The 27,871-nt window shown below is 19.0% G+C and overlaps 5 protein-coding genes across 5 annotated transcripts; 3 read left to right on the forward strand and 2 right to left on the reverse strand.

Moving 5' to 3' along the window:
* Window positions 1-447: 447 nt before the first annotated feature.
* On the reverse strand, window positions 448-4,977 carry PADL01_0204800 (DNA repair endonuclease, putative; the record flags this gene model as incomplete). Its single annotated transcript, XM_028681414.1, has 1 exon — window positions 448-4,977. One exon carries the CDS (start codon window positions 4,975-4,977, stop codon window positions 448-450), a length of 4,530 nt encoding a protein of 1,509 aa, XP_028536292.1.
* Window positions 4,978-6,418: 1,441 nt separating this feature from the next.
* PADL01_0204900 (cysteine desulfuration protein SufE) lies at window positions 6,419-7,735 on the forward strand (the record flags this gene model as incomplete). Its single annotated transcript, XM_028681425.1, has 4 exons — window positions 6,419-6,795; window positions 7,133-7,211; window positions 7,321-7,405; window positions 7,527-7,735. The coding sequence occupies 4 exons, from the start codon at window positions 6,419-6,421 to the stop codon at window positions 7,733-7,735; spliced, it is 750 nt and encodes a 249-aa protein (XP_028536293.1).
* A 2,368-nt stretch (window positions 7,736-10,103) lies between these two features.
* On the forward strand, window positions 10,104-11,810 carry PADL01_0205000 (pantothenate transporter; the record flags this gene model as incomplete). The annotated part of the gene is made up of 1 exon (XM_028681436.1): window positions 10,104-11,810. One exon carries the CDS (start codon window positions 10,104-10,106, stop codon window positions 11,808-11,810), a length of 1,707 nt encoding a protein of 568 aa, XP_028536294.1.
* Window positions 11,811-13,120: 1,310 nt separating this feature from the next.
* On the forward strand, window positions 13,121-22,790 carry PADL01_0205100 (pentafunctional AROM polypeptide, putative; the record flags this gene model as incomplete). Its single annotated transcript, XM_028681448.1, has 4 exons — window positions 13,121-13,234; window positions 13,509-14,055; window positions 14,242-14,325; window positions 14,584-22,790. The coding sequence occupies 4 exons, from the start codon at window positions 13,121-13,123 to the stop codon at window positions 22,788-22,790; spliced, it is 8,952 nt and encodes a 2,983-aa protein (XP_028536295.1).
* Window positions 22,791-23,397: 607 nt separating this feature from the next.
* PADL01_0205200 (conserved Plasmodium protein, unknown function) lies at window positions 23,398-27,528 on the reverse strand (the record flags this gene model as incomplete). Its single annotated transcript, XM_028681459.1, has 1 exon — window positions 23,398-27,528. The coding sequence occupies one exon, from the start codon at window positions 27,526-27,528 to the stop codon at window positions 23,398-23,400; it is 4,131 nt and encodes a 1,376-aa protein (XP_028536296.1).
* Window positions 27,529-27,871: the final 343 nt, after the last annotated feature.

Here is a 27,871-nt window from a genome sequence, read left to right on the forward strand (position 1 = left end):
AAATATAACATTTACAAAGTAAAATGTGGACATATTTATTATATATGTTACAATTTTGTACAAGCTGATATTTTAAACTTGCGTATAAATAGAAAAAAAGAAAAATTAAGTTTGTTGTTTTTCTTTTTTTTTTTTTTTCTTTATTTTTTCTTTATTTTATAATTTTTTATATATAAAATAAAATTATGAATACCTAAACATTAATTATAATTTAAAAAAAAATTGACAAAAAAAATAAAAAATCAAACATATATATATATATATATTATATATATATGTATATGTTGTAAAATATGGACGCAGATATTATGTACTGCAAATAACATTTTATTATAATTACACAAGAAAAAAAAAAAAAAAAAATTTTTGTAATAATTTTAACGAAATGATTCTCATTTCTCTTCACATATATATATTAATAATTATTCATTTAATTTTTTTTTTGTTTCACTTTTTCTTCTTGCTTGATTTTCTCCTTTTTATATGATCCAAGGCCGATGTCATTCTCTTAGATTTGATAACTCCTGCTGGATTTATATCAATAAGTGATGATATTTTATTATCCAAATGAAGTGTTTTATTTTTTTGTCTCTTTTGTTTATTAGTTGCTCTAATTTTATCAATTAAATCATCTACAGTTTTTCTTTTTTTCTCCAAAAGTGGAAAGAAGTCTTCAATTTTTGACTGATATGTTCTAGCCTTAACATTATATTTTTGTAAAATTGGATTTAAGACATTAAAAACTTTTTCTTCTGATATATTTGTAGTTTTATTTAAAAATTTGATTATACTATTAATATCAGGTATATGCCATTCGAATTTTTTAATATCTGTGCATACCTTAGGATATTTAAAACATTTATAAACTTCTCTATCAGGAAAATTATTAGGGAATATCCAATTAAGTTTATAATTTTTATGAGTATTTAAGAATTGTTGTATTTCTTGATTATACATATCTTTATTTATTTTTTTAAAAGGGTTAGATACAATATCTTTTAATATTTTTAAATCCTCAAAATTTGGAAAAGCTTTAATTATTTCTAAAGCATTAACAATACCTATACCATGCACACCTATTGTATAATCACATCCACATAATAAAGAAATATTAATTAGTTCTTCTTGATATAACCCTAGCTTTTCTTCAATAGCTTTTTTTTCATAAACTTCCACTGTTTTTTTTTTATTAAAAAAATTCTTTATAACTGTTTTTCCACTAAAAACTAAAACATCAGAATCATCACTTATAATAGCATCACAATAATTTTTATTATTTAAATATGAACATTGAGCTTCTGCTTCACATGGAGATTGTATATATGGAATACCAAAAAAATTCAATAATAATTTTATATCATCATTCATTTCATCATTTATTTCAATATTATTTTTTTTTAATTTTTTATATTCTTTTATTAATTCTTCATTTTCTTTATTTGTTTCTTTTATATAAGAATCAAGAATTTTATTATCTTCTAGATATTCAAAATAAGCTCCTTCATCTAATTTATCTTCTTTTAATTTATCATGACTTCCTTCTACATTCATATGGAAATTATCCATATCTTGTTTCTTATCTAATAATATTTCAAAATAATTTTCTTTACTTAAATTGTTGATATCATCACCTTTATGTATTAGCACATTACTTATATCTTCTTTACTCATAAATTTTTTCTTTGAGCTTTTATTTTCGATACATATTAATTCATTACTCTTTTGTGGTTCGATCGATAGTATTTTATTATCAACAAGAGGTAATATATCTATATGATTATCTACAAATTCATTTTCTTTTTCACCTTCCCCTTGTTCAATAATAAATGTATTATTAATATAGTTTTTATGAACAACATCTGGAATATTATCCTTTGGAAATTTTTTCTCCAATTTGTTATCATTATCATAAATATTATTATCAACATTATCAAAAATATTATCATCACCATTATTATTATTATTAATATTATTATTATATTTTGACCCTTCTGATATATGGCTATCCTCAAAAGATATTTCTATTATCCTATTATCATCTCCTTTTTTAACATCCTCCACATTTATTTTATCTACTGTAGTTTCATTTACTCTTGTAATTTTTTTTTTGTCCACCTGTGGTTTTATATCATCAGAAGAAACGGAAATATAATTATTCTCAACGTCATTAGAATGTTCAAATTCATCAAGTAAAACATATAAATTAGGACTAACAAACTCATCTTTTTTTTCTTTTTTATATTTGACTTCTTCTAATATAATCGATGATGAACATGATGATGCTGATAATATATCTTCATTTTTATTATTATATTCTTCTATATCTTCATTTACATATATTTTTTCCTGCACACTACAATTTTCAAAATCATCACTTGAAGTATCATTGTTTTTCTCTTTTTTCTCTTTAAATATAATATCTCCTTCATTATATTTTTGCTCATCTGATATGTATATTATCTTATTTTTTTCTTCATATTCATTTATAGTAGAATCATTCTTAATTATAATTTCTTTTCTATCTTCCAATAAATTTTTTGTTTCATTATTATTATCCAAATTAACAGAATTGTTTTTATAATCTTTTATATCAGCTAAAAGGCTATCACCAAAAATTTGACGATCATCTAATAAAAGGTCTTTTTTAAATTCATTCTCTATTTTTAAAAAGACATTTTTGCTACTTCCACTATTATTATTATTTTTATTATATATTTTTTTTTCATCAGTTTCTTCTTGATCCAACTGTAATTTATAAATTTCATTTTTTTTATTACTATCTATTTTAATATTTCTAAATATATCAGACTTATCATATGTATCTCTTATAATATCTTCGTTTTTATAAATTTCCTGTCTAACCGAATCAATATCTTTTTTAATATCTTGTTGTGATGTTTCTCCTTTAACATATAGATCCTGATATTTACTTTCAGTATTAAAATTATATGTATTTAATATATCATTTAGAAATTTTTTTTTTTTTTTTTTGGATTTTTTTTTTTGAATAACATTATAATCTTTTATACTAATATTATCTGTATTTTTTGATAAATCTTTATTTATTAATAATTCTCCTTCTACACTTTGAATATTTTCTGCCATTTTTATTTTTAACTTTTCTATTTCAAAATCGGTTTTAATCATTCTTACATATGTTTCTAGTTGTACTTGTGAAAAAACATCCATATCGTCTTTTGATTTTATTGCTTTGATTCTATTATCAGTATACCATTCTTCTTTAATATCTTGTAATATTTGATACTGTAATTTTAAAGGTAGCTTTTCAAAAATATCTTTATTAATTTCTTTGAATAATGGAATTCGTATTTCTTCTTTGTTTACATAATAAACTTTATATTCATCTTTTCCTTCTAAAAATAAATTAGATGTATCTAAATTATTTGGCAATTCTAATATATTAATATTTTTATTGTTTATTCCATTATCATTTATTTTTTCTGGACTACATTCTCCAACGTATTTATTATTATCATTCACATTGATATTATTATTATTATTATTACTTTTATTTTTAGAATTATCTTCGTTTGTTATTAACATATTTTTTCCCCCTCTTTCAATATTCTCATAATTTTCAAGTCTACTACTACTATTACTATTACATGAATCCACATCTATCAAATTAATATACCCCTTTTTTGGTTCTCCTTCAATTACATCTTTATTTATATTATTATTATTATCTTTTAATAAATTTATATTTACTATAGGTGACCTATTTTTTTCATCTAAGACATTAAGTTGTTGGTTAAATTTATTTTCATTTACTTTTAATGTTTCTGAGAATTCCAACATCTCTGTATTATAATTACTTATATCAATAATATCTACAGGTCTTCTCATACATAAAAACCCTTTAAATGGTTTTGGAATGCTTTCATAATATTTTTTTCTAGCCATATGTTTTTTTCTTATTATTTGTTCATCAATATCATCATTATTATATAGACTATTTTTATTTTTTGTATCTTCCATTTCATTATCATCAAAATATATATTAGTACTATCCTTATTTCTATCTACATAATTTTTATGATCTCTCTGTAATTTATTATAATTTTCATTATCATTATTTTCATCATTATTATTATTATTAACATCTTGTATGTTATTATGATTTATAGAATAATTTAAATTATTTTCTTCCTCATTTTTATTATCTAATTTATTCATATTCTCCACAGTATCAATATGACCATCTTCTTCACCCAAAAAAAGAACAGGACAAAAATCGGTTATCATAAATATTTTATTTTTTATTTTACTTAAATCATCATTACATATAGTTAAAACATCCTTAACACTTACAGGTACATTCCCCACATGTTCAACTAAATTATTTAATGATTTATCTTTTTCTTTAATATCGTCATATATTTTTAATAAACTACTTTTTGATATATCATCATTGGTCTTATTTGGTATATCTGTTTTTTTTTTCGGTGTATTAATTTTTTTATCTTCTATATTATTTAAATTATCATTTTTTTTATTTTTACTTTTCAAAGAATTTAATAATGTCCTTTGATAATAATTATAAACAAGCTTCTCAGCTGTTTTTTTAAATTTTTCTTCATAATTTTTTTTCTTAATCTGTCTTTGAAATATAGTTTTCCTTTTTAATTCTGGTGGATTTCCATCAAATATAAATATCGGTCTTATATTATAATACAATAATTTACATATTCTTAAAAAAAAAAAATATAGATGTGCTTTTTTAATATTATCTGTTTTTAGTTCATTAGATATATTCTCAGAAAAATCTATCCATAAATCATTAAATATACTCATGTTATCAAAAGATTTATATCGTAGATCTTTCACGTTATTAGCATACGTCAATTCATATAACCATATACTAACATCAATAGCTATTCTTTTACCTGTAAAAATCTCAGGATTAACACGAACACCTACAGGTGATACAATCGACCAAAGACCTTTAACACCCATCCCTTCGAATTATATATACACATTATTAAAAATAATAAAATTAAATGAAAAATATATATATATATATATATATTTATATTTATGTGCTTTATTTTATTTTCCTTTGTGTACCACTTTCATATATATATTTAATTTGTTTATTCAAAAATTTTAAGCTTAACGCTATAGCTTTTAAAACATAAAAAATATAAAGCTATTTATATTTCATTATAATGATTTATGCATTCATGGACATAAGTTTTTTTTTTTTTTTTTTTTTTTTTTACTGTTATTCAATGAAATGTTAGCATATAAAAATAAAACTATATAATAATTTTTTTTCCAATTTGTTTTATATATTATATATTCTTAAATAAAAATATAAAATTATATATACATATATATATATATATATATATATATATATATATATATATATATATTTTTATATATTTATATTCTTTGTAATGTAAAAAAAATATTACCTATACATCGCTTCAACGCCACACAAACATCAAATTCATAGGCATTATAATTTATTATATAAAATAACATGGGGAAAAATATATTGAGTATATAAATAATAATATATACTTCTAAATATATATATATAAAAAAACTTTGCGAAAATTATATTATATATATAATATATATATATATTATTTCATTTTTAATCAATTTATTTATTTATTTTATTTTTAATCAATTTATTTATTTGTTTTATTTTATTTTTTCCTTTATTTTATTTTTTTTTCTTTTTCTTTTTTTTTTTTTTTTTTTTTTTGTTTTTGTTAAAATAGCTAATTAATAGAAGGAACAAATAAAAATAGATTAAATATTATAAATTATGGGTTCGCATCTCTATTTTATAGATAAATATAAAAAATAACCACAATTTTATTACATTCTTTATTATATATACAATATATAATTATATCATATTATTTGTTTTTTTTTTTTTTTTTTTTTTTTTTCTTTACACAATATGTTACTTTTATAAATATTATATAAAAATTATATTTTTATTTCATTTATTTTGGTAGTTAAAAAAAGGAAAAGGTTACTTGTTTTCGGGCATACGATTTAATATGCCCATATTTAAAATTAAGAATAAAATATTATATATATATATATATATATATATATATATCACACTTTATGTCATATATATAATTTGAACTTTCTTTTTAAAACAAAATCAATTTTATTTTTTTAATGCATAATGTGAAATGGTTATAAAATCTTTTATAATATATAAAATATATACATATCTGTGTTTTATATATTATATATATATATATATTTTTTTTTTTTCTTCCTTTTTGGATGTTGTAAATGTTGAATAAAAAATGTAACCTTATTAACATATAACATGCACTCATACCATTATATATAGAATATGAGCAATATTTAGTATATGACTCCAATTATTTTTCAGTAATCTCCAAAAAAAAAAAAAAAAATGAATAAAAAGAAATTAAAAGCACACTTCTTTGTTTTATATATAATATGCTCATGCTTCATTTTAATACTTTCTATTAAACATGATAAATATAATAATGAATCCAAAAAAAAAAATTTTTTTTTTAATATAAGAACAAAAATAATCTTCTATAAATTAAAAAAAGTTAACCAAATTAAAAATGCTCCTCAGTTATACATACAATTTTACAAACCCAAATATTATAAAACTACGCATTCTTTAAAGGGCATATTTGATGAAATATCAGGAAATAAAAATCCAGAAAATCCAAAAAATATAGATCAATACAACTTAACACCAAAATTGAAAAAAACAGTTGAACTCTTTCAATCGATGCCCAACAGTCCATATTACAAGTAAATATAGAAAAAATTAAATGAAATTAACATAAACACATAAATATATATATATATGTGTGTGTTTATATATCTGTCTTTCATATAATTTATTACCTTTAAAATAACAAAAAAAAAAAAAAAAAAAAAAAAAAAAAAATCTTATTTTGTTTAACACCCTTTTACAAAGATTCGATTAATAAAATAACCATCCAGTTTTTTATCATTAAATATATGTACACATGTATCATTTTTCTATTAAACTTCCATAATATAACGTATACTTATTTATATATATATATTAATCTCAATTATATCTATAATAATAATAATACGATGAATTAATATTATTTTTTAGAAGTCAACAAGTGATATTAATGGGAAAAAAAATTCCACCAATGCCTGATAAATATAAAATTAGACAAAATCAAGTTTTGGTAAACATTAAAAAAAAATATATATATAAATAAATACATAAATAAATGTCCTTTTTTGAATTACATTATATATATATATATTTATATATATATAATCTACACATAACAGGGGTGTCAATCAGTGGTATATATTTACCCAAAAGTAGAAGAAAATGAAGATAAAAAAAAAGTTATTGTATGGTTGGGTCATTCAGGTAAAATATAAATACAAATATATTTATATATATATATATATATATATGTTGATATAAGAATACACTTTTGTCTTTTTTATATATAAATATAATATATTTTTCTTAAACATGTACCCTTTAGACGGATTGTTAACAAAAGGAATAGTTTACATATTAACAGACGGTTTAAGTGGACATACGCCTGAAGATATTTTAAAAGTAAACCCCAATTTTATAACACTTACTGGTATTTCAGAATTTTTAACAATGAGCAGAATAAATGGTTATTTAAATATTATGAACAAAATAAAAATATTCTGCACCAATATATTGAAGAATATGGACAATTAATTTTTTTTTTTTTGTTTTTTCTTACAAATTAATTGAAATGTTTTTAATAAAATAATATTTGTTTTGTTTTTTTTAAATAGTATCATTATTATATGGTTTTTTCTCCATAATATTGTTATTCATTTTTTCTTTTTTTTAAAAATACAAATATTAATTCAATATTATCTATCACATTTCAATAAATTTTTTTGCTGTATTGTTCAGGTAAAATGTACAGAAGGAAAATGAAAATTAAATATATATATAAATATATAATAAATATATATATATATATATTATTAATCATTTATATTTATAATAAACAAAACGTACACATTATTATATAACAAAATCGTACATATATTTATTACATTATTTTGTATAATATATATATATATATATATATATATATTATATTATTTATATTTTTCAAAAATATACACTATAAATTTTTGAAATAAAAAAAAAAAAAAAAATCTCTTTAATTTTTGGCTAGCTGCATTTTTTTAAAATGAAGGGAAAAAAAAAAAAAAAAAAAAATCCTCTTAACATAGTATAAAGAATAATATTATAAATTATAATATATAGAAAATCATAATATAGTGGGAAACAAAAATAAAGAAGAAAAAAACGGAAAATATATACAAAAAGAATGTTTTATAAATCTTATTTTTCTAATATATTTAATTTTTTTCATTTTTTATAATAATATTATAAAATGTGCATTTTTTCATAACAGAAAAGAAAATAAGAAAAAAAAAAAAAAAAAAAAAAAAAAAAAAACCTTAGCTGTGTGTTCGTTTTAACATGTTCAGTATATAAAATCATTAATATATAATAATGAGAATTATAATTAATTTTTGAAATATATATGTATATTTATATATATATATATATATTTATTTATTTATATATTCATTTATTATATATTTTATAGTAAAATGAACCAGTGATCAAAATATGAGAAAATTTTATACGCATGTTTTATTAATAATTACATAATAATTTTTATTCCTCTAATCATCTTTTAAAAAAAAAAAAAAAGAAAAAAAAAAGATGAATATAAATATATACATTCCACTGTGCTAATTTAAAAAAATATATATATGTATATTATATATATATATATAAAGGCTTGTGTATAAATTAAAACAATTAACAACATTCTTTGTTAATTATATATTTATGTGGAAAACTTTAATATATAACAAGATATACATATATATATATATATATATATATATATATATATATATATAAAGCATTTTTCATTATATATTGTTGTTATATTTGTATTTTATTTTTTGTATATATTTTCCTTCTTAATATTATTTTTAATTAACTATTTAATAATATAAAATATTATATATATATATATATATATTGTTTGTTTTATGTCTAAAAAATATATATTTAAATTCTACTTGTTATATATTCATATAATTTGTAGGTTATTTATTTCTCATTTTATTTTATTTTTTTTGTTAAATTAAATGTTTTTACAGCATCGTTTTTTTTTTTTTCATCATTCTTATAAAATGCATAATATTTATAAACCATTTTAATATATTTTTTCTTTTATTCATACTTCACCCAAAATATTATGTATATTTTCCGTTAATAATTAAATATCTATAAATATGTTTATGTAACAAATACTAAATTTGCTTTTATCATTCTCTTTATTTGTTTCATATTTCATTTTTTATGTTTGTATTTTTATTTGATATTACTTTTTTTTTTTTTTTTTTTTGTTCTTTATATTTTATGTTTTTTAATTTTTATTCTTTTTTTTTTTTTTTTAAGTTATAATTTTTAAAAGAAGAGAGTAATAAAAAAAAAAAAAAAAAAAAAATAAATTTGTAAATTCTCTTTAACATATAATATATATAAATAGTAATAAATTTTTCTTTTTAAATAAATAATTAAAATTATAGAAAATTTGCCGAGGGCATTAAATAAAAAGAAAAAAAAAAAAAAAGACATATGAGGAACGTAGAGTATTAAGAAGAGAACAGTTCTTAATTTGCTTATATTTTTTTTTTGTATTTTATTTGTATAATTAGATAAATATTACTAGATTTTATTTTACACTATATTATGTCATTTAAATTTTTTTTTTTTGTGTGTATGAAAAATAAAAAATTAAAATAAAATAAAATAATTAATAATATAAAAAATATATCAGATAACACATAACATATAACACATAACATATAACACATAACATATAACACATAACATTTAACACATAACATATAACACATAACATTTAACACATAACATATAACACATAACATTTAACACATAACATTTAACATATAATAGTAAGAAAAAGACTTGCTACAACCAAATGTAATTTACATATATTAACCCTTCATTTATGATAATGGCTAAAAACCAATATATGGAGGATAGAAATATTAGAGAACCTAATGCCTTATTAGGGGAAGAAACTGAGAAACTAGTAGATTCGTTTAATTATGGAAATAACTCCAATTCTATTTATAAAAAAGTGAATTCAAATAGGAGCAAAAATGGAAAGCACAGTTTAGCATTTCACAAATCATTGGCAGTTGTAAATGTAGCTGCAGGATTAGATGGATGTGATGATCAATTATTACCAGCAAGTTTTAGAGCATTAGAAGCAGATTTAAATTTACATCCTTCCTTATTAGGATATATAACTTTAGCACAGACTTTAATGTTAAGTTTGTTTAGTCCTATATGGGGTTTTTTATCAGATAAATATTCTCGAAAATGGATGTTAGTATTTGGAACAGCTTTATGGGGCATAGCAACTATATTATTGGCTAACATAAATGATTTTGCGCATATATTATTTTTTAGGGCAATAAATGGATTAGCCTTAGGTAGTATAGGACCTATATCTCAAAGTATTTTAGCAGATGCTGCAAAAAATGAATCTTTAGGTTTATCATTTGGTTTAGTGCAATTATCCTCAAGTTTGGGTAGATTGATTGGAGGGGTAGTAACAACAACGGTTGCTTTAAAATATTTTGGTGGTATCAGAGGATGGAGATTATGTTTTATAGTCGTGGGTATATTGAGTGTTTTGTTAAGTATTATAGTGGCATTGTTTGTAGAGGATGCTCCTAGACAGGTTCGTAAAAATAGAAAAATTGACTATTTAGATGGGGAATCTAATACGACTACTAATAATAGTAGTAGTAATAATAATAATAGAAATAATAATAATATGAATAATATGAATAATATTAATAATAATCTTGAGAATGCCAATTCTTTCACTGGGTTAAGTCATCAGAGTACCAGAACCTATTTATTATATCAGAACATTGTTGAATTGTTAAAAGATAGTTTATCAAAAAAAAGTATCATTATTATTCTTTTAGAAGGTTTTACTGGTACTATTCCTTGGCTAGCATTAAGTTTTAATACCATGTTTTTTCAATATTGTGGATTAAGTGATTTACAAGCAGCTATAATAACAGGATTTTTATTAATTGGTTCAGCTATAGGAGGTGTGATAGGAGGTCATTTTGGTGATATTATGCATGATATATCTAATAAGCATGGAAGACCATTATTAGGTCAGCTAGCTATGTTTGGTAGAGTACCATTGGTATTATTAATATATTTAGTTATACCTAAAAAAAAAGAAAGTTTTGAATTATTTGCCTTGGCATGTTTTTGTCTTGGTCTATCATCAATAGCTGGTGTAGCAGTTAATAGACCCATCGTGTCAGATATTATAAGACCAGATTATAGAGGTACTGTCTTTTCTTTGACTATAGCAATAGAAGGTGTTGGCTCTTCTTTAATTGGAGCTCCTTTGTTTGGTTATTTAGCAGAAAAGGTATTTAAGTATCAAAATAATAATTTATTAATAGCTGATATGCCAGAAGATATAAGAATAAATAATGCGCAAGCATTATCAAAAACGCTCTTTTATTTAACTATAATACCATGGATCTTGTCATTTATATTTTATAGTTTATTACATTTTACATATGGAAAAGAATATTTAAAGATGAATGAAATTATTGAAAATGAATATAAGTATGATGATGAAGATGAGGAAACCATACCAGAAAAAAAAATGTTAACATGATATAATCAAATGAATGTTTTTTTTTTTTTTTTTAAACATATTTTCTTTTTATTTGCTCATATAATAATGTTTCTCTTGATATATACTCAAAACATTTTTTTTTAATTTATTTTATTTTATTTTTTTTTTATTTTATTTTTTTTTTATTTTATTTTATTTTTTATTTTATTTTATTTTTTATTTTATTTTATTTTTTTTTTATTTTATTTTTATTTTTTTTAAAAGTTTTTATATATTAATAAAATAACCCCCCTCACATAATACATAAATATTAAATTATTATATATATGTATATATGTTCATGTTCCTATTTTTAGGTATGCACCTTTTCAAATTATTTTCTTTTTGCCCACAAAGATATATATACAAACCTTTTTTTTTTTTATTATAAAAAATATATGTGATTATATTCACGATTTGAAATAAATATATAATAGTAATAAAATAATATAATAGATATATATGAGGATCTAAAATGTACTTATTCCTCATATATATTTATAATATTTCGTTTAAAAAAAAAAAAAAAAAAAATTGAGGAAACTATAATAATAATAATAATATATATATATATATATATATATATATATATATATATATTTATATATATACATGCATATACATAGAATACGCAAATATATAAGTATAAAAACATATTAATTATTAGATGCATGTGCATATAATATATTTCGTGTAGTACTTTTTTAATTTTCCTACTTTTGCATTTTATCAAAAGTAGTACAACCCTTTTAAAAAATATAGATTACACTGTTATAAAAAATATATATATATATATATTATATATATATAAGTATTTAAAATTAATAATAAATTAAATAAGTATATATTAAAAATAATATAATGTAAATTATATATATATATATATATATATATATATATATTTTATTATTGAATCTATGAACAACAGTGTAAAACAAAACTTCATTTTATATTTCTTAATTTAAAAATAAATTCATATATTTATAATCCTTTAATAAAAATATATTTAAATATAAATATTTTTTTATTTTAGAATATAAAAGATGATTGAACATTTATAAAAATTATATGTTTCTGATTAAAATTGATATATGATAATAAAAAAAAATATATACGTATTATATATATATATAAGAAGTTTACTTTTCTTATGATATATATAATAAGATTGTTTGAACCTTATTTGCTTATAATATTTGATTTCCATTTTGAATTAAAAAAAAAAAAAAAAAAAAAAAAAAAAAAAATATAAATATATAAATATATAAATATATATATATATATATATATATATTTATATAATAAAAAAAATGTCAAGGGGAATTGAAGATATGGTTGATAATATAGCACTGACTGAAAAAGAAATTCGCTTTAAAATTAATCTAGGAAACAACATACGTTTGTTTTATGATAAATTTAATAAGGTATATAATTAAAATGTATATTTTTTTTTTTTTTTTTTTTCATTGTAGTTGCAAAATATATATATATATATATATATATATATATATATATATTTATATATATATGTATATATTGTGAGAATATTTTATTTTCTTATTATATATATATTTATTATATTTCTTTTTATATATATTTTTTAAATATATAGTATTAATATGTCTATTATATATATATATATATAACCTGTTGTATATTTTAATATTTAATAATGTCCTAATTTTTTTATTTTTGAAGGAATATGCTAAAGAAGGAAACTTCGTAGTGTTTGTAGATTATATGTTTTTTTTTAAGAAACGGCATGAGCTTATAAAGTTAATTATTTTTTTAATAGTTACAAAGAAGCTAGCTAAAATTTCTGGAGGTAACAGTAACACAAACAATATTAATCAAAATAATGAAGAGAGAAAGGTTTCAAAAATAATATGGTCTGATGATAAAGAAAAGAAAGAAAAAAAAAAAAAAAATTGTGATGATAATAATAAAAAAGAAAATGTAAAAGAGGTGAAGGATTATAATTATTATAATGAGCTTTTAAAAAAAGAAGAACATATAATTAAAAAATTAAAATTTATTAAACATACTTTTGAAATAGAACAAATTATATTATTATCCATAATATCAAATTTTGAAGATGATAATACAGAAAATAAAAGTGAAAAATGTAAAGATTTAATAAATAACTTAGAACAATTAAAATTAGGTTCTAAGGATATAATAATAGCAATAGCTGATAAGTATATATTAAATAATATATGTTATATGTGTCAAAATAAATATAAAGGTAAGATAGAAACACAACAACATATAAATGTAATATAATATATTATGTGTGTATATATATATGATGAACATGATAAGAGACAAACAAATATCTAATATAAACATGATCACATGTACATAATAATTTTAACATTAATATTAATATTAATATATTTCTTTTTTTTTTTTTTTTTTTTTTTTTTATTAGCTGCCTGCCTTTATATAATACCAAGTTCCATAAGGTCCTCTATGGAATTATTTTATTGGAGCAGCCAGACACTAGACATCCTAAGTAACTAAAAATAAAATGAAAATATACATATATATATATATATATGTGTATCTGTTTTTTTTTTTTATATGTATGTGTGATCCTACATTTATTTATTACACAACGTTTTCCATATACCTTTTTACATATTCATACATTGTAGTCATTTTAAATAACTTTTGATGTTCTCAAATAGATGTCCTATTATTATAACACGTGACCATAAATAATTATGTCATATATATAATATATATATATATATTTTTTTTTTCATTGTAGGTTTTCAGTGCATGGTTAGATGTTTAAACACTCACGTAATTATTTGTATCATTAAAAGCATGTTTGTAATTTTAAACGACGATGAATATAAATATGCCTTGTCAGAAATTCTTAGTTCAGCACTTATTAATGATAAATGTATGTATATGAGAATAAAAAAATATGACATGGATTATTTTAAAAAAAACATTATATTTTTTATGAAAAAATATATAATTAATAAAAAATTTTTAATAGCAGAAGATCATTATAACATTGTCAACAAAAATAAAAGTGGAAATAATAAAAATAGTTTTGTTCATAATAATATTTATAGGGTATACCATATTCATAAAATAAATGAATTTTATAATTTCTATTATATAAGTATTTTATATTTATCAGAATATTTTGAAAATAATGACATATGTCTTAAAGATATGACTTATAATAATGATATGTGTAATTATTACAGTCTTTTAAATAATCATATATCTCAAGATACAAATAAAAAGGACGATGCAAATTATGAGAAAGGTGTTCATAAAAATATAAATTATAAATATTATTATAATAATAAAAATAATAGTAATGATAACAATCATCAATCGAATAGAGAGCCACAAATTAATAATAAGGAACAGAATAAACAAAATAATATACTACAAAATGAGAAGAAAAAAGAAAAGATAGCAATACAAGGAATATATACAAGGGTAAATACAGTAAATATAGGTTATAATATAAAAAATGCTATATCACAAATATTTAAATATAAACATAAATATAATGAATATTTAAATTATGGTATATTATGTGAATTAAAAATATTATATGAATTAAATATAATAGATTTATTATTTTTATTAGATGTAGAAGATATAATGAAACGATATCATTTGAAATATGAAATCAATGAAATTTATTTATCTCTTCATATTAAAGAATTAATACAAAATTTATATGTATTAAATAATATTAATCAATTAAATTATCTATTATTCTTTAACCCTATACATATAAGTAAAATAAATATTAATCTACTTATAGAAATACCTATAGAATCAGCACTCAAAGTATTATGTCCAAATATGTTTATATCATCATATAGTAAAAGTAATATATTGAATCTTGATAAATATGACATCTGTTTAATAGACACAAGTGATAAGGAAAATGTGTCTTCCATATATGAGACGAGACAAAGGAAAAAAAAAACGTTTGACAAGAACAACAAAAAAAAACAGACAACCAAAGGGGAGACCATAACAAACAAACATATAACAACAAAGAAAAATATTACAAGCAACGATGTAATTACAAAGGAAAATATTACAAGCAACGATGTAACCAGAAAACAAAATATTACAAGCAACGATGTAACCAGAAAACAAAACATTAGAACCATTCTGATGAACACCATAAAGCTGCCACACTTAAGCAGCAAATCAGAAACGATTCGAATTATCTACATCAGTTGTCTTAGCTCAAATAAAATATACTTGAGAAATATAAATATGTGTTACGACGTTGTGGTATTTATAAAAATATTAAGAGACTTAAGATTTCCTATTATTTTCAAGGATAAAAAAATAGATGAATATGTAAATAATATAATTAATGTTCAAAAAAAAAGATATTTAGAAGAAAAAAAAAAAATTAAAGATGAAAAACGCTTACAGAATGCAACAAATATTAATAATTCATTTAATAAATATTCCATTGAAAATTTATTTTCTATAAAAAGAAAAAGTTATATAGAAGATCTTTCACAAATGAAGTCTAAAAAAATGTCTAAAAAAGAAAGAAAAAACAAAAGTAAAAATAATATTTGTAATAATATATATAGAAACAACAACAAAAAAAAGAAAAAAAAAATGTTTCAATATACAAAAAAAGATGAAAAAAATATAGAAGAAATAAGTGAAGATCATGATAATACAGCATGTATTCAGCATTCTTCATTATCTTATTTCTTTTTAAAAAAAGAAAAAAACATTATTATAATTAAAGGGAATATAGAAAACAGTACTACATTATTTAAAAAATTTGTTTTCAAAAAGAAAATTATATTAAATGTTTATAATTGTGGAACTGTTTGTCGTTTTATATTACCACTCTTATGTTTATATATATGTAAACAAAATATAAAAGCTAATGAAGAAAATAAACAAAAAATTAAATCGATTATATTAAAAGGATGTAAGCAAATGGAAAGTGTACGTATCATACATCCTCTCATTAAAGTTATAAGAAAATGTTTCAAATATATAAAAATAAAATATTTAAAAAAAATATATTATTTACCTATACATATATCAATTAAAAAAAACATATTAAATATGAAACATGATGATATATTCATAACCAAAAAAATTTATGTAGATAATTATTATTCAAGTCAATTTATTTCATCCTTACTTTTAATATCTCCTTTCTCAAATAATAACACAAAAATATGTTTAAATTATCAACGTGTATATAAAGAAAATATAATCAACAAGGATTATAAAAAAAAAAAAAAAAAAAATTACATTAATGGTAATAATAATATTAAATATAAAATTAGGTATATACATAATATATCTGATCAGAAAGAAAAAAAAAAAATTACATTCTTTAAAAAATATATGATAAATAATGAACGTGGTTTAAATAAACTAATTAGTCCTCATGATTTTCAACAGGGTATCATTATGGCTAAGAAAAATATACATACAAATAAAAATAAAAATAAAAATAATAATATAAATAATAATATAAATAATAATATAAATAATAATAAAAAAAATAAGGTGAATAACCAGACATATGTGCAACATAATCTCCCATATGATTATACATTTTATAAAAAAATAAAGAATCAAAAAAATAAACAGTGTGGGCTATTTAATACCACATCTAAAGCATTCATAGATATGACGTTGTGTGTTATGAGGATGTGGGGAGTACATATAAAGGTTAATCATAAAGGTATATATTATGTAAAAAAAAAAAACATGTATGAGTTATATAAAGAAATAACAAATAATACTACTACTACAAATGATAATAATATTAATATTAATAATAATTGTAAGAGTGACATATATATAAATACATCTAATCACAATGAACATCCTTTTAAAAATAAGACAAACGATGCACCCTCTTCAATTATTCTCAAAAAAGACATCCAGAAACAAAATAAATCAAGGAGAAACAAAATAGTTACAAATTTACTTCAGAGGGATAACAAAAAAGAAGGATATAATATGATAAAGAAAGATGATGTTGAGACAAACGGTACTTCTAAACATATGAGAAAAAGGACAAATGTTGTAGAGGAAACAAAAAAGAATACATTATATAAACAAAACATAGAATGTTTAACAAAGGATACAACAATAAACTTAAAAAAGAATGGAAAACCAAATAGATACTATTATTATCATATTAATAACGATTTTGGATTATATTTTTATTTCATTATAGGATTTATAATTAAAAAAGAAAATTGTATGATCACCTTAAAATTAGATATTAATAATTTAAATGTTAAATATAAAGGAAATAAAATTTACAAAATAAAAAGTGTCATGTATCAACAGGATATATATAATTATTATCTTCTTAATATTCTTTTATTAGTTGGAGTAAAGATATATATAAAAAAACATAAGAAATTAAATAATTATAGTAAATATAATATAAATTATTATAATTTAATAGGTTCTAAAAATAAATCTAATAAATTATATATGGTTCATTTTATAACATCTAAGATTTGTATTAACAAAAAAGAGTTATTAAGACCATTTTATAAAATCCAAAAAAAAAGAGAAAAAAAAAAAAAATATATATATATTATAAATGAAAGTGGAAAAAAGAATATAATAGAATGTAGAAATAATATGGTTTCAAATAATTTACAAGAAAAAAATTTGGTTAGACCCACTTTATTATGTAACATGTCATGTAATAATAATATATCACCTTTATTTATATCAATGAATGAATACAATAAAATGAAAAGTAATAATTATATAGAACAAATTTTAAATAATTATAAAATAAAATATAATATTTATGAAAAAATTTATATAAAATATGAAATGAATGAGAATCATATATTAAGTTTCAAAATTGTTATAGATGCAGAATCTTTTTCAGATGATTTTATTTCCATATGTATTTTATTTAGTTATTTCTTAATATATAATTTAAATCATAATATAATATTTAAAATCAAAAACATACATAATCAAAATATTAAAGAATCAACTAGAATATATCATGTAGTCTATATATTAAAATTATTTTTTCATAACTTATTATTTATTTCTTGTACTGATAATAGTATATATATAACTAAAATTTTACATCATATACAAAATATACATTTTTATAGATATAAAAAAAAAAAAAAAACAAACAATATAATAAATACAGACAAAAATATAATTACAAATAATAATAATAATAATAATATATATACAAATTCTATTCATAAAAAATATGAAAAAATCAATACCTTCTGTAATGATTCAAAATATATTGTAAATAATATGCAATCTTTATATCTATATGTAGATACACAAAATGATCATCGAATTATTTTTATGGTAACCATCTTGTCTCTTATTTTTAAAAATATTATAATAAATAAATGTGACCATATACAAAAAAGTTTCCCTTTATTCTATCACTATGCAAAAAAATATCTACAAATATATGTGAAAAATGGATCTAATGATTTTATTAATACTTATAATTTTCAGGATGTTAACAATATTAATTTGTTATATTGTAAAAAAAAAAAATCTCCTCAGAAGGGGTCTACTCCAAATGAGAAGAATAAAAGTGGGAAAACAAAAGAGAGTGATACAAAAAAGTTGAGTGACATATCAAAAGAGAGTGATACAAAAAAGGAGATGGATACAAAAAAGTTGAGTGACATATCAAAAGAGAGTGATATAATAAAACAAAATGGTAATGTTGAACATATGAACATAATAATAGAAGATGACAAAATAAAAATTGCTAAATATACAGAATCTATTAAATATAATAATAATACATGTGATTCTGAATCCATTTCAGTATCTACATCTGTTTTATCTTTTGAATCTGCTAATGAATCATCTGATAATAGTATGAATAAATTAAATAAAGAAAATATGGCAACAAACAATGAAATTATAACAAAAAATAATAATGAAAATAATGAAAAAAATAATAATAATAGTAGTAGTAGTAGTAGTATTATTGCCAATGTTGAAGAAGATAAAAAAAATTATAAACAAAATTATAATAAGAATTATAAAAAGAATTATAAAAAAAATGTATTGCACAAAATATTTATATCATGCTTCAACTTGTTCTCTTCTAAGAAGAAAAAAAAAATAAATAAATACAACAATGAGAAGAAAGAAAAAAAATGTAATACACGTCACAGAGGAAAACCACAAATGAAGAACAAATTTGTTTTCATAAAATCTACACCTTATGTTTTAAGACATTCTAATTATAATAGAAATTTGAAAGATTTATACTGCATAAAAGAAATAGAAGAAATAAAAGAAATAAAAGAAATAAAAGGAATAAAAGAAATAAAAGAAATAAAAGAAACTTTTCATAGTACATATGAAAGTCATAATATAAAGGAAAAAAGTGATATACACAATGGAAACAAAAACGATCATAATAATATAGATAATATACCAAATGATCATAAAAAAGAAATATATACTTCTAAACAATATAAAGATGAAAAAATATGTATGAAATTACAAAAATATTTATATTTTAAAAGAAAAAGATATATTATATCTACAATATATTTGCATTATAAAAGAAAAGGAAAAGACACAAGTAAGAAGAACATACAAAAAGAAGAAGAAAATAAAAAAAAACAATTATCATATAATATATATTCGAAAGGTAATAGTATAATAGATAATCATATAAAATATAATAATATTATAGATATATATAAAAGGAATAATTTTATTTATAAAGATGATAATTATAGAAGGACATATACATATGATGAAATCTTGGAAAATGATATAAATATATCTTATTTAATAAAACAAATAAATATTTTGAATGTTACAATAATATGTGGTATGAGAAATGTGGGGAAAACATTCCTCAGTAAAAAAATAAAAAATAGCATAGTTATTGATATAGATGAATATATATTAAAAGAAGAAATTAAGTTTGATAAATTATCTATATCAGATTTTAGATATTATGAATATATAACATTTATTTCTTCTTTATATCTAGCTTTTTATATATTAACATTTGATCAGAATGTGTCAATGCCTAAGCATAAAAAGGTAGATACAATAAAGCATGTGGATATAAAGAATGAAAAAATAAAATGGACAAATCATAACAAACAAGTAGGTCCTCATAATCATATTAACAACAAAAAAAAAAACAACAACAATAATAATAATAATAATAATAATAATTATTATTATTGTGATAACCATAATTGTTTAATTGAGAATAAAGATAAAGAACCTACTAGCAACAAAAAAAAAATTGTCAAAAAAGTTTCCTTTTCAGATGTATGCGAAATATATGTAGATGATCCCAATTTTGAAAATAAATATTATGATGAAAATATATTTTATACATATACATACAAAGGCATAACATTTTATAACAAAAAAATAAATGATCTGTTTTGTAGATTAAAAAAAAAATGTATAGAAGAAAAAAAAAATGGAGAACAACGTATGAACAATATTACAATTGTATTAGGAGGTGGAATTATTGAATTTGATAAATCCAAAGAAGTATTAAAAAAATTAAAAAATGTTATTTTAATTAAAAGAAATAAAGATGAAATATATGATATATGTATAAATGATAATATAAAACCTAAATTAAATGGTAATATAAAAGATATTATAAATAGAAGAACTATATTATATAATAAATTATCGAATGCTTTTCATTTTATTATTCCTTCAGAAGATATGATAAATAAATATATAAGACATGATGAATATAATAAATATGTAAATAGAAATGAATTAATAGTACATAGCTTTTTAAGCTTTTTTAATTATCCTTTTTTTAAAAAAGTATTAATAAGTGATATAATAGTAAATCATCGACCTGGTAGTAATAATACTAATAAGAAGAAGAAAGAGGAGGATTATAATAATCATTATATTAATAATTATATGAATGATTATATGAATGATTATAATAATAATTATATTAATAATTATAATAATCATTATATTAATAATTATAATAATCATTATATTAATAATTATATTAATAATTATAATTGTAACAATCATATCATTTTTAATAATCATTATCGTGTCCTATATATCAATCTAAATAACCTCAGATATTTTCCATATATGAATTTATTAAACGATAATTATGATATTATACATATAAAAATATATAAATATGAACAAATAAAATTATTGCAGCTAGCTATTTTTCTTATAAGATCTTGTACATGCAAAGAATATAAAATTATTGTAAAATTATATCCTCAATATTTCTTTTCATATAAAGAATATATTATAAAAAAAAAGAAACATAAAAAGAAAAGTAATAAGAACTATGGATGTGATAATTATATATGTGAAAATATACTACATATATTTTATAAATATAAAATAAATATATTTGAATTAGATAATAATTTTTTAAAAGTAGCCAAAAAAATATTATCATATAAAAAGGAAAATATATTTTTCATTATCTCCAAAAAACAAAAAAAAGTAAATGAATTAAATATACAAAATCATTTAAATAAATTAAATATATTCCAAGCTGATATTATTAAATTATCACATCATTATAAAATATCTTCAACAAAATATAATCTCTTAGAAAATATTTTATTTAAATTTTATGTTCATAAAATGAAGCAACCCATAAATAGATTAACATTTGAAAAACTTATCCACAATAATGATAAGAATAAGCAAACTCATATTTTATATTATAATGTTATTGACAAATATTTATTTTACTTTCTATATAATAACATAACACATCTGTCTTACAATAAACATTTCTTATCTACAATCAAAAAAAAAAATAAAACACACGCACATTTGCTTAATATTAAACAGAATCATGAAAATGAAACGAAAAATATTCAAAATGAATATTCTTACACACACTCTTTTTATTATAACAATGTAAAGCCTATCATGTTCTTTACGACCATACAAAATGTCGAACAAAAAAAATGACGATGAAAAGGGATATTATTAAAATATAATCACAAATTATAAATATATTAATCATTTCGATAACGTCATAAAATATATTGATCATTTCAATATTGTCAAGAAAAAAGGGACAGGAGGGGTAAACACAAAATAATATATACCGAGACTTTTTATTTATAATCCGTAAATAATTATAAATATTATGATGAACCAACACTTTGAAAAATAAAAGTATTCATAAAAAAAAAAATAACATTTATACATATAGATAAATTATTATAAACACATAATAATATATATATAATATATGTATGTGCCGCTTATATTCAATATTTTCCTTTTTTTTTTAAAATTAAAAAAAAAAAAAAAAAAAGTTATATAAATAAATAAATATAAATATATAAATATATATATATATATATATATAAATTAACAAAAAATTTGTGAGTTACAAAAAAAAAAAAAAAATTTGGTTTATTTTTTCAAGATGGCAAAATATTCCATATGAATTTAAAAAAAAATTAAAAAAAAAAATTTTTTTTTTTTGCCTTCTTCGTGACAAGTATAATAATTCAAATGACATAAAATATATATATATATATATATACATATATACATATATACCTTTTTAGGTTATTGAAAAGTTAAACATATCATTATAATTTAATTCATTAAAATGTGAGAACATATTATATATATGCATATTTTGTACACCTGGTTGTTGAAGAATATGATTATTTCCTTGTAATGATTCATATAGATATGAATAAAAATTATCCTTTGAGTTATTATTTTCATTTGATATGATTTGATTACTTTGTTTATTATCTACATTTATATTATAATGATCATATAGAATATTACTTTTAATTTGTTCTTGTTCATTTTGTTTTATATTACATGTTGTTAATTTTTCATCATCATTAAATAACATATTTTTATTTATATCTAATACTACATGATGATTATTTTCAGAAAGAGAAAATTGTTTGGAATTTTTTTTTGCATATTTATTTAAAACTTTAATAGTTTTTTTAAGAACATGTTTACAATCATAAATTTTAAATTCTTTGAATAAATTAACAATATTATGAATATCATTTAATTGATAATATATATTTTTTCCTGTTATTATTTCAAACAAAAAATTAAATAAATTAATATAAAAATTTAGATCTCTTTCATTTTCTATAGATTTTATATGATACCAAAAATATAATCCAAAATTTTTAAATTTCCATTTCTTAAAAATTATACCTATTGCTTTAATTGTATTTAATAAAAATATTTTTATTTCATAACTTGTAAAAATTAATTTCTCATTTTGTTTTATTTCACTCTTCCCATGTTTATTATCTAAACATAAAACTCTTTTCTTTTTATATTTATGTATATAATTAATTTTGTTACAACTATTATAAGAAATACAATTATTTGTATTTACATCTACCACCTTATTATTATTATTATCATTATTATTAATATTGTTATTTATTTTGCTTATATTTGTTGTATCTTTTATATTCATAACATCCTTCATGTTATTATTCATCTTAATCATCATATCGTTCATATTATTTTTTATTGATGGTCCATTTCTTTTTCCTATAAATTTATTTAGATATTTTAATTTCACCATATTCTTATTATTTCTTATCAAATTTTTAAGAAAATTATATTTTTCTTCACTAATTTTTTTTGTAGACCCCATGTTTTGATCATTCTCTTTTTTAGACACTTTTTTCATGGTCACTTTATTACAACTTGGATTTATGTTTATATTATTCATACTATTCATATGATTCATACTATTCATACTATTCATATGATTCATACTATTCATATTATTCATATTATTCATACTATTCATATTATTCATATTATCCATATGATTCATATTGTTATTGTTTGGATCTAATGATACTATCGATAATTTATTCACACCTTCTTCTTCATCCATACTATTCATTTTCATCACATTATTATTAACATCAATGTTATTTTTCTTTATCTTATTATTCGCAATATTTATATAATTATTTTCATCCTTTTCCACATTATAAATATTCATTTTATTTATATCATATTCTCTATCGTTTGACAAATCGGTAGACACATTCTTATTTATTATAACATTATTTATTATCTTACTTTTATCATTATCATTATAATTTATCATATTATTATTATTATTGTTGTTGTTATTATTCAACATGTTTCTTCCTATATTTATATTTTGCATTTCATCTGTAAGTAATACATTATCATGCTTTCCTAAAAAAATATCATTCATATTTTTTTTTTTTTTTATACCTCCCACATCAGTTATACTTGTAAGAGAATACTTTCTTTTATTATCATCAAGATTATTCAAATATTGAATATTTTCTTGTATATATTTTAAGTATTTTGCATTCTTATTTATACTTTCAGAGGTGTCACTTTTTCCACAGGTACTAAATTTCTTTTGTATATCACTATTATTTTTTACTTGTGCATTTAAGTTATATATATCATTATTATTGTTTAATAATTTTAGTGTATTTATATAATTCACGTCGTTTATATTATTCATGTTGTTTATATTATTCATGTTGTTTATATTATTCATACTGTTTATATTATTCACACTGTTTATATTATTCAAGGTATTTATATTATTCATACTAATTAATCCTTCAGAAGAGTTTGTGTTTACACCTGACATGTTCATATTACTCGTTGTACTCATATTTGGCATGCTAGCCATTTTATTCATAAGACTAAACCTTCCCTTAGAATTTGGAAAAGTATTCAACGTTTTTAATTTTTGAACATTACTCAATGATCTTTTTTGTTGTATCTCATTACCATGTATCAAATGAATAGGTTTATTTTTATTTATTAAGACTGACAAATCATTTATGCTTTTCATATTTTTTAAACTTAACATATTTACAATGTTTTTATTTTCATTGTTTGGAATATGGTTTCTTAGGTTCTCCACATTATCTTTCTTATTAAATTTAATGTTTAATGCATGAGCATTATTTAAGGATATATTATTTCTTATAAAATTATTGTTATTACTTACAACATTGTTATTATTTATATAGTTGTTGTTATTTATATAATTATTGTTATTATTTATATAATTATTGTTATTATTTACAACATTGTTATTATTTATATAATTATTGTTATTATTATTTACAACGTGGTTATTATTATTTGCCACGTTTCCATTGTCCCTTTTAATATAATTTTCATGTGTTATATTATATGAAGAGACATTATTTAATACATCAACATTTTTTGGGAGATGCATATACATATTTCCTTGTTTATAAATATCTAAAATGTTTGTAGTAGATCGTATTGTGCTTTCTCCTAATTTTGTAAGGAAATTATTTTTATTACCATTTTGAGAATTCACAAAATATTTACCACTTAAAATATTACTACTACTATTACTATTACTATTACTATTACTGTTATTATTATTATTATTGTTATTATTATTATTATTATTATTATTGTTGTTGTTGTGGTGATGGTGTTGATAGTTATCAGTATTATAATCCATCTTATTTATAATTAAGGGGTTGCTCATGTTAATACTTTTACTTCCAGATACTGACCTGTTTATATTAGTAATAATATTATTCGTCACAACCCTATTCATATTATTAAGCACACTACTTGATATATTATTTGTCATACTACTTGACAAATTATTTGTCATACTACTTGACAAATTATTTGTCATACTACTTGATATATTATTTGTCATACTACTTGATATATTATTTGTCATACTACTTGACAAATTATTTGTCATACTACTTGATATATTATTTGTCATACTACTTGACAAATTATTTGTCATACTACTTGATATATTATTTGTCATACTACTTGATATATTATTTGTCATACTACTTGACATATTACTTGACATATTACTTGTCATATTACTTGTCATATTACTTGTTATATTTCTATTTACAATAAGATTATTATTACTCTTACTTCTCACACTTTTTAAAAACATCAAACTATCATGAGTATTTTTCTTTGAATTTACGTCCCCATCATTTTTTAAAAAACTGACGGCCTTATTATATAATTGAATATTCCTCATATTTTTATCATATGGTTTAAATAATTGTGTATTGTTTTTTTGTGGTACCATGTTGGTATTAAATATATTATTATTGTTTAAATATTTAATATTACCATTTATAATTGTATTATCGTTTTTTTTTGTTCTTAATATATTTTCATCGAAAATATTTTCAGTACTACAAAGGTTATTAATATTGTCACAATGGTAATTATTATTATTATTAATATTATTATTATTAATATTATTATTATTAATATTATTATTATTATTATTAATATTATTATTATTATTATTAATATTATTATTATTATTATTAATATTATTATTATTATTGTTGTTATTATCTTGTCGTATTATTCCTGTTTGTTTGTCAAAAAATCTCAAATATTCTTTTTCTTCACTTTTATTTTCAATATGACATCCATAAGATATTTCATCTGTAGTTGTTGACAACGAATCAGTTGTAAAAATTTCATATTTTGATTTAACTAAATCTTTTTTTTTATCATCAATAATATTTGTTGTTTCAATATCATTCACATTCACAATATATTTACTATATTCTAAACTGTCGTATGGATTTTCTTTTTTATAATAATATGGATTTACATCTTTTAATATTTTTACTTGTATATTACCATCTTGCTGCATTGTCTATAAAAATGCTTTCTTTTTAAATCATACGACTTAATGATATCGTTGCAAATAAATAAGGAAATAAACAAAATGATATTATATATAAATATAAATATATATATATATATATATATATATATATATTTTTATTTATTTATTTCCTTATTTATTTATTTATTTTATTTTATTTTTTTTTTTTTTTTGCTTAACAATTTTTAAATATTTAATAATATTACATATATATATTATTATATTTTAAAATTATTTTTTATATGTCTATATATTCATATATGACATACAATTTTTTTTATATTATAATAAACATATATATAAATTATATATATATAATATATACATA

This window comes from Plasmodium sp. gorilla clade G2 (genome assembly GCF_900097015.1).
Source record: "Plasmodium sp. gorilla clade G2 genome assembly, chromosome: 2".
NCBI classification, from domain to species: domain Eukaryota; phylum Apicomplexa; class Aconoidasida; order Haemosporida; family Plasmodiidae; genus Plasmodium; species Plasmodium adleri (nom. inval.).